Source organism: Netta rufina (genome assembly GCF_964035555.1).
Source record: "Netta rufina genome assembly, chromosome: 8".
Lineage (NCBI taxonomy): Eukaryota > Metazoa > Chordata > Aves > Anseriformes > Anatidae > Netta > Netta rufina.
In genome coordinates, this window is record NC_140131.1 from 5961009 (window position 1) to 5970456 (window position 9448).

Here is a 9448-nt window from a genome sequence, read left to right on the forward strand (position 1 = left end):
GCATAATATATGGAACGTTAGAGAAGTAGATCTAGTTTAGTAATAGCTGATCATTCTTCAAGGGCTATTTATTGAAGCCTTACCTGAGGCATAAATTTAGTTCTGTGTCTGGCAATACTGTAAAGTATCTGGGTGCATCCTCTATAGCCAAAATCCACATTGCTTGATTTTTTTTGTCTTAAAAAAGTAGGGACTTTGAAGCAAAATCTGCATTCTGGTCAAAAAAGCTGAAGATGCCGTTTCCTAAAAAAAAAAAATAAAAAAGTAGGGCGTGTATCTATGTTAATTATTAAAATTCATCTCACTCTTTCACTTCTCTACCAAGGATCTCCCTCACCTTTCCCTCAGGTGAGGCAGCTCCGGCTGCCCAAGCCCCAGCAGGGCTCTGAGGGTACTCCCCACACCAGCTCTGCCGAGCTGCTCCCTCCCTCACCCTCGCACCTCCTCCTGTTCTTCCTACATCAGACTGTGCCCAAGTGTCTTGGAAAAAGCAAAACCACCTCACCCCATACCGTGCCCGCCCGGCCCCGCTGGCAGGGCCTCCTGGCGGCCCCCCGCGCCTCCCCGGCCGCAGCCTCCCGCCTGCGGGGCGGTGACGGGCAGCGCTGGCGAGCGCCATCTTAGCTGAGGGCAGCTTCGGCTTCAGCCCGGCAGAGATCACCGGGAGGCGGCCGCCAGCTTGACTGAGGGCACTGAGGGGAGGGTGAAAAAAAAAAAAAAAAAAATCACTCAAAACACCCAAGAGCGGCTTTAAACCCGCAGCGGCTCCCGCGAGAGGCGGGACGGCGTGAGGGGCAGCTGTCGGCTGGCAGCGGGGGCTGCAGGGCGGCACGTCCCGTGAGCGGCGGGGGGCTGTGGGGCACCCTCCGGGGCCATGGGGGTAGGTAGGGGCCGCAGCGGGGCCGGGACAGGCCGGGCAGGGCCATACCGGGCTGACGGCCTCTGTCGCTGCCTCTCCCCTTGCAGAGGATCGGGCTGCAGCTCCGCGCCACGCTGGAGAACATCACCCGCCTGCGGGCCGAGGGCGAGGACTTCCGCTGGTACCTCAAGGTGCGGGGCGGCCTCGGGGGCTTCAGGGGCAGGGAAAAAAACTTTTATCGCTAAATGCTGCGCAGCCAGCGAGCCTACGCAGCGGGGCGTCTGGCATTAAATGTCAGTTTCAGTGGGGTGAGCTTAAAAGTTGTTTTTTTTCCACACAGTGCAAGCAGGCTGCTACAAGAGCAACAAAATATGGTGGTGTAGGTGTATAGATATACATTCATAACACATACATGATATTGTATATTAGTACAATTATTTAATAATAATAAAAAGCCTTAACTTGAAGCATTAGGGCCTCTATCGTTGAGGTGGTTGCTAATCCTGATAACCACTGCTGGTAACTGCAGTAAGGGCAGGATGTGCCATTCCCACCTTGTGCTCAGTGACTTCGTTACACCACGGTTTGCATCCAGCGTGTGGAAGGACAGACCCTGGCTGTGGGCATACCTGCGAGGTTGGTGCAGCCTGTGGGGCTGTGTGGTCGGCAGCAGCTGACACCCACCTCGGGCTCCTCTCAGCCACCAAATGGGGTTTGTGAATCTTGAGGGTTCACACCAGCTTCTTCAGCTTCCGACTCCCTACTTACTGGCAGCTTTTCATTCTGTTTTTTGTTTTTCAGCTGAAATGTGGGAACTGTGGAGAAGTTTCTGAAAAATGGCAGTACCTGCGATTGATGGTATGTTTCCCTCTTACAACCTGCTTCAGAACAAAAATGAGGAAACAAACCTGCCTCTCACATGCAGTGGACATTAGTATTAGATGTGACAATCTGCACTTTAGAAAAAATAGTAAATAGTAGCTATATGCATCCAGGAAATGCTGTCGTATTTCATATTCAAAAATAATTGGAGATTTAATTGAAATATGCTATTAGAATGGTGACAGTCTGCTTTGAAAAGCCTCCTTTCTGTAGACTTATCAATTGATAACATATTTTGAAGTGATATTAGAATAAACCTGTGATTGTAGAACATTCCTCTGATGCTAATGGAATGTTTATGGAGAAGTTTAGATTATTTAAGGGGAGTTAAGCATGTCAAATGAGCATTTGGAAACTGAAAAAGCAGAATAAAATTTGTCATGGATAGGAGAAGGTTTTGTTATTAGGAAGGAATAATCATCTTTGTTGTACATTAAATGTTAAGAACACATTTTGAGTTAATCAAACATGCCTATATATATGGACAGAACATAACTATCATTATTCAGGATTTTAAAGCTGGAACAGAATTGTTCCTTGATAATCACAGCTTTCTGAATTACATGTCTCTTTAGTTTAAAAACGCCTTCTCATTGCAGTATTTTTAAAATGTTGAGACCATTTTTGTAAAAACAAAACAAAAAAAAACCACCTATTTCACCTTTGCCAAGGCTTCTAGTGGCTCAGCTAGAATGCGATTAAAAATGGTGTCTCCATTGTCATGGTTTGTAGGACAGCGCTCCCCTGAAAGGAGGCAGAGGAAGCGCCACTATGGTGCAGAAATGCAAGCTGTGCTCCAGGGAGAACTCCATTGGTACGTGCTTAGAAATTTAAGAAACAATCACTTTATATTTTTTCTCTAAGTTTGTTTTTTAGTCCCAATTTTTGCATGATAGGTGTGCTGTTTTTTTCCAAGTACGCTGACATTTGACCTCAAAGCAGGCACACACTTGCTGTCATGGTCATGAAGGCCATAGGAAGGTCAGCTGGTCATCAAAAAAAAAAAATGAAGTTAGGTCCACATGGTGGGATAGTAGGAACAATTTTGCAGCATATTGCTAAAACTAACAATAGCAAGTTATTTTCTGCTACTAACAGCAGTAATACAAGCTATTAAAATACTTGGTTCTCTAAATGTGATAGGCAAAATAATCTTAATCGATAACGTTAAATATTAGTGCTACTTTTGTTTTTCCTAAGAAGTGACAGGAGAGAGATGAAGCGCTTCTTGTTCTTTATGAAAAAAAAAAGGGGCAGAAACATTCATGGAGGTAGTATCTGTCCAGCCTTGGAATGTCCTAGGCAGGAGTGGGTTGGGAGGTTACAGGGATTATATCCCTAAATAAACCACATTTCCATTATCGGAGAGGTATTTTCCTACCCAGTACGTGCTTGTCTTCACACAGAAGTAAGCCTGTTTCCAGCCATTCAAGCTATACCCTTGAGTGCAAATGCATTTTACCTGTTACACAATAAGCTTTTTGCCTTTCAGTCTCACTGCCTAACGTCCTGTTTTTATGAGGAGCAGTAAAAAGAAAGGTATATACGCTTCACCTTCCCAAAGAAAATAATCCCACTGGATTCTAAGTCTTAGCCTCCTAGATAAATACTTTAAAATAAATATAAGGAATGATACTGAGACCTGCTGCTTATCACAAGTATAGACTTCTAAAACCACATGTCAGTTTTTGTTAAGTAGGTCCTGAAATCAAAGTCTCTTTTTAGCTTGAAAACTGGTACTGTTTGCAAATGGCTGGATTACTATTCCTTCTTCCTTTTGAGATTCTACTTTGATTTAAAGAGATGCTAGCTACAGATGGTCAAGTAGGTTGGGCCCTCACATCTATTTTTTCCATTGCATTATGTCCATTTCAACCTTCTCTAATTAATTTTTTCTGTCTACTGGGATTGAAGTGCAGCATTATAAAGATACATAAGTACATATGATGATAGCATGAAAGGAAACATGTTAGAAAAATATAGGATGGACTACGCTACTAGTTAAAATTTGCATGAAATGCACAAAACAGTTTTGAGAGTTACTTACAGGCTCTTTGCTACTCTGTGCCCTATATACAATTTCTACAAAGGCAGCTTTGGGGGTGGAGCTAGGGATAGGTAGACAAAAAACTGTACAATAGTGACCTATGGTCTTGGTCTTGCAGTTGATGGGCTCTCAGGCCTTCTGGGGAGCTTGGGTTTCTGCATGAACAAAACTTGTACCCTTAACGTCATTTTACAAAAGCATACATTGCAATTTCTTTTTCTTTATGCCATTTCGATACCCTACCAATGCAAAACAAACTTCCCAGGAGAAGTGAGGAAAAAGTAAATTCTACTTTTTCATGGACAACTCTAAGAACTGCTTGGTTACTTTGTTTCTATTACTTTCTATAAGGAAATTTTTAAGAAAGGAGAAGAAGCTGGTACTTGGTTTGTGCACAACCCTGAAGACGTAATGTCACTCACTGTTATACTTCTGGTATCTTTTCTTTATAGATATTTTAAGTCAGACGATCAAACCTTACAATGTAAGTTTGTTTTCTCTTTTATATATTAAGTGAAAGATAAATATTAATAGTATTTTGAGTTTTTGCTGTATCATTGCATTCCTCTTTTAAGAACACAGAAGGTAGAGATGTTCACCTGATAGAAAATTGTCTGTTTTAGACTCCTGTACACAGTCTAAGAAAAAAAATATGCAGTTAACAGTAGCTTGGTAATTATTTACCCCTTCCACTTAAGTGTCAAATATAGAATAATCCATGATGCATTTCATAAGCAAAACACAAAACTGTACCACTCAAATCACAGACAATTACGTAGCATCCATATTTGAAGGCTTCCTTGTGGCAGATTAAGAAATTGTAGTTAATTGCAAACTATTAAGCAAGCCCTAGGATTTTGCTGTCACTTGGAACATCAGAGTTGACAGTGCTGCAGTTTAAAAGCAGTTCATTACTAGACTAATACTTGTCACTGTCTTTCTCTGAAAACTTTTTTAGCTGAAAATTAATGGTATTCTGACTCAACTACAGGCTGAAGACAGTGAGAAATTCAAGACAATAGTGGAGTTTGAATGCCGAGGTCTGGAACCAGTTGACTTTCAGCCACAGGTGAGTTCTTATTCATGATTTGTTTCTCAGTTTTAAGACCACTTACAGCCTCTAAAAAATACACTATTAGAAACACTGCTGCTCTTCCTGAAATGTCCTGGACCTCCCCAGTTTTTCTTCCTCTCTGCAGTTCTTTTAGTTTATTCATCTCCAAAAAAAAAAAACCCACAAACAGCTAACATGAACAACTCTGGAATTGTTTTGTACTTAGGTTCCAGTGACTAAAAAAAAAGTATCTAAATCTAAAATTAAACTCCCCTTGGAGTTGCATTCAAATTGCCTTACAGGTAACTCATCGCTGATCATCTGAACTGATCTGAAAGGTCTGGGAGCATTACAAAAGGGAGTCTTTCCAAATGGGCATCACAGGAGTGCACAGTTAGCTAGTCACTTTCAGGAGAGCTCCTCTTTGGTTACTGGTATGTTACAAAGAGTAAACAAAGTTCCAGTTATGAACAGTTTTCAGTATATGGCCTCTAAATAAATTTTATTTTAGATTTGAAATCACCAAACCTGTAATTGAGTATTGAGTATTGGCATTTTTCTATTGGAAACTTGTTCATACCAAAACTGAAGATGGCAGTTGAAGGCTGTTGCAAAGCACATCTCAGGGTTTACAGTTAAAGGAGATCTTTGTGGCCAAACCAGTCCTCAGTGATTCACTTTCTTGTGCATGGTCATGCTGTATGCAAGCTAACTCCCTGCTATATTTAACCTATTATTCCGGTCGGATTAGGTGTAAATAGACTGACAAATATAAACCTCTTTTATCCTTCCCTCAGACTGTGACACTATCCTAACAAACAGAACAAAAAAGCTGATAGTACAGGGGATTAGGTATAAATGAAATCATCACTGCATTGTGCTGCAGGAGGAGGTCTTCATTTTCCATTTTTTGCTTGTTTGTTTCCCTTTGAGGAACAGAAAGGTTCTTAGCTTATCTCTTTTTGAAAGCTTTGCAGCCAGACCTAGGAACTTGCACTTCGAGTAAAATCTACGGAAAGTCTACAGATGCAGGAGATGCTTACAGATCTGTGTTCTGTCAATTTACTTTTATCTGCGGAACAAAGACTTCACAGCTGTAATAAAGCTTTTAAAGTAATATTCTCAAAGCTTGGTCTGTGCACTCTGCTAGAGAGTACACTTAAATCGCTGAGCAGGTAAACAGGCTCTGCAGTTCCTTACAGTTTTATAAACTGCTTTGTATTTGGCATAATCCAAGCCAGCCTCACTTCTCTGCAGTCCTAGGACTGGCTCTTGACTAGCACTAAACAGGACTGGCCATAGCATTTGTATATATATACACACATATATATGTGAACATAATACAACCACATGTGAAGTCAATTTAGACTGCCTTAATACTTGTGTTTCTTATTCAAACTGGTAGTAGTTTTCCTAAAAAAATAAAATGAGTCTAAAGAGAGAGTATCCTTTGATTCTCTGACTTGAAACCTCTTCGTCTATCTACTTTGAACAACATATTCAAACAAGGTACTTCTAATAATGGGCAAGGACATTTTTTTTTTTTTTTACAGTTCCTTATCTTTCTTTTTAACATGCTTACATAGATACATCTACTGTGAATCTGATACATAATTATTGGTTTTACTTAAGGATAGTTTAGCTACTTTCCTGTTCCTGTCCCTCTGTTGAATGCTTCAACTAAAAAATATAAGTTTTATAAAATTTCTCTTAAATCTGTTTCATCTTCTTTGCTTTTTGCCAAAAATAATAGTTACATTGCTTAAAAAGAAAAAAAAAAAAAAGTGTGACAGTACCTTGCGTTTTAAAGTCAACAGAGCGATTTTTGCTTCTTCAGTGTTGACGCTTTAACTGCTGGTCCTTCGCCAGTCAGCAGGGGGCAGACGAGTCACTGCATTTCTCAGGTCCCTTCAGCAAAGATTAAATGAGTCTGCCCTGACACCAAAGCTGTAAGAATGCAAGTCCCCCTGAGGGTGTCTGGTACAGGAGCCTGTAATTCCAGTCACATGGCTTCTTGCTCCTTGGAGTGCTGGTGGATATCTTCAGGTAGAAAAAGCTGGGTTTCTTTTACTTTCCTAGTCTTTGTTCTGTACTGCAGCTTTCCATTTTTGTCCCTTGATGCTGATCTTCCTCCTAACCCATAGCAATTCCCTTGAGATGGGCTTCTGATAATTATATAAAGGATGTATTCACATCGCACCTTGCAGATAGCTCTACTTTTGTCATGTCTGCCCTGCAGTCTGCTTAACTCCCAAATGCTTAACCTTCCACTCAAATCCCCAAATATTTTACAATATTGTGGCTTATTTCACATGTTCCTACACAGTTAAATGTCTGGGGATTTCTTTACCAAAAATGCTCATGCAGATCCCCTGCTGAAAACCTTTGCTTTTTGTCAGTTCACAGTCACTTCTGCAGTTAGAAATGGCAGTATACGAAACCTTCCTGTATGCTACCGAGATGGTTAAGACTTTTAAATTTACTTTTAAAACTAGTAGAATTTACAGCTTGATTACTGTAAGCCCTAAAATAACAGATGTTATACAGAAAACCAGAAAAAATATCTTCCTTGTGTTATATACATCATTGATATGCTTGCTTACTTCCTCGTGCTAGTGCTATCTTTTCTTTCACTTCTTTAAAAACAGGAACAGTAGCAACAGTGATGAACTTTCCCCTTTAAAAGACTATTTGGGTATCTTGATCTGTTCAGTCAGCTAACTGATCCTCCTTTCACTCAAGGCTTGCTAATCACTTTAGTACCTAAATGCACTACAAGCCACTTCCTTTTCTGGAGTGGCTTGGATTCTGATGATGTTTAAGCCAAAACTATTAACTTTTCCTTGTATTCTTTCTATTGTTTTCTTGCAGTGAGTTTATCACAAAGCTATTCCACACATCATGCCTATACAGATTCTGAACACAAATTAAAGCTATTAGTACTTGGATGCTGCTAGATGAATGTAAAAACTCAAGGTTAAGATTATTTATAACTCTTAAAAGTACCTTTTGGGGAGGAAAAACGGAAGAGCAGTCCTGTCTTAATTTTACATTGTGGTTGCTTAGGTCAAAATTGCCCACTTCACAAACAGGATCACAACGTCATACTGACCCTTGAAACAGCTTGGCTATTTTTCCTACCTAATCTAGAAGAAATAAAATAAAAACATGCTGTTACTTTCTTTAAACATTTCAATGATTATATATTTATTATTTTCTTGCTACAGCTTTTTCTTACAAACTTATTCCCAATTTGTTTGTGTTTGCAGGCAGGGTTTGCTGCTGAAGGTGCAGAGTCTGGTACACCTTTTAATGACATAAACTTGTTAGAAAAGGTACGTTGTCTTAGTTTCATTAGTGAGTCTAATTATCTAGCATTCTTTCCTTAAGACAATAGTCCAAATACGGAACTCACACATACAAGAGGCTAGTTTTATGCTTTCATATAGGTACGGGAAGGTTGTAACCAGATAGAGAAGCTACAACAACTGTGAATAACCAGCATGACTAACAGCTTCATTTTAGAAGTACGTATTTTCAATCTCAAGAGCTGACAAAGGTATAAATGCAACTTTTAAGTCATCAGAAATGTCAAAGAGCAAACACCTGCAATACTAAGTGGCTGGGGTGATTCAGAGTGGTGAAGTGATTTCTCTACAATATCTGTACTTTTTCCTCTGCACAGAGATCTTAAAAAGTAAGATAAAGACACTCCTTCAAAGCGCAGGATAATGAGTCCAGCATTACAAATCTTCCTTGACTGTGAGCAAGAATCTCAAGGTCAAATCTGTTCCCCTGTATCCTACTTGGCAGGGATCTGCTTGTCTGCTGAGCCACGTGACTAGGGTATTGTAAATGATAGATAATCCTTTCATCTGCCGTGGTTGCCATTTTGTCCACTACAGGCTGTGGACTACATTTAAAAAAAAAAAAAAGTTTAAAATAAAAACACTGATACTGAATTTCGTTTAATTTCAGGGCAGTGCTCTTGCTTCTCTCAGAAATTAGAATGTAGGTAACATTTCTGCAGGAAGTACTGTGTAATCTTCAGGACCCAAACTTTGAGTAAGGCTTAGTTTCAGTTTGAATTACAGTCAGATTTAGACACTATTGCCATCTATCGTCTGTGACTAATACTATGAAATCTTAATTCCTACAGGATTGGAATGACTATGATGAAAAAACAAAGGAATCTGTTGGAATCTATGAAGTTACCCATAAATTTGTGAAATGCTAACGTTCATTCAGCTCGTAAACCTTGGTATGCTTATTGATGAGGGAGCTGTAACCATCAGAGACAGTTTCCTTGGAGTTACTTTTCACACGGCTGTACTTCGGAAATGTAAACTTCAGTAAGTGACTGTCCTCAGAACATCTAATAAAAGATTTTTCACAGAGCACTTTGAGATGGTCTTAGTACAGACTGAAAGTTGCATGTATGCTCAAGTGAACTTGGCCATTTTCATAATGTTGTTGGTTTTGGTAAAATGTATGCTTGACGTGGGCTGTAGCTTAACTAGCGCATCAACTATTTAGGCAACTCACTGCCTCGAAGTTTTAAATAGTATCACTGAGAAGTATACACATTTGATTCTTTAACGTAAGC

At 39.9% G+C, this 9448-nt stretch overlaps 1 protein-coding gene across 1 annotated transcript; it reads left to right on the plus strand.

Moving 5' to 3' along the window:
- The first annotated feature begins 621 nt into the window (after positions 1-621).
- Positions 622-9409, plus strand: CZIB (CXXC motif containing zinc binding protein). Its single transcript, XM_084290784.1, has 8 exons — positions 622-880; positions 967-1050; positions 1661-1717; positions 2474-2555; positions 4241-4272; positions 4780-4857; positions 8112-8177; positions 9002-9409. Exons 1-8 carry the CDS (start codon positions 875-877, stop codon positions 9077-9079), a joined length of 483 nt encoding a protein of 160 aa, XP_084146910.1. The 5' UTR covers positions 622-874; the 3' UTR covers positions 9080-9409.
- The last annotated feature ends 39 nt before the right edge of the window (positions 9410-9448 follow it).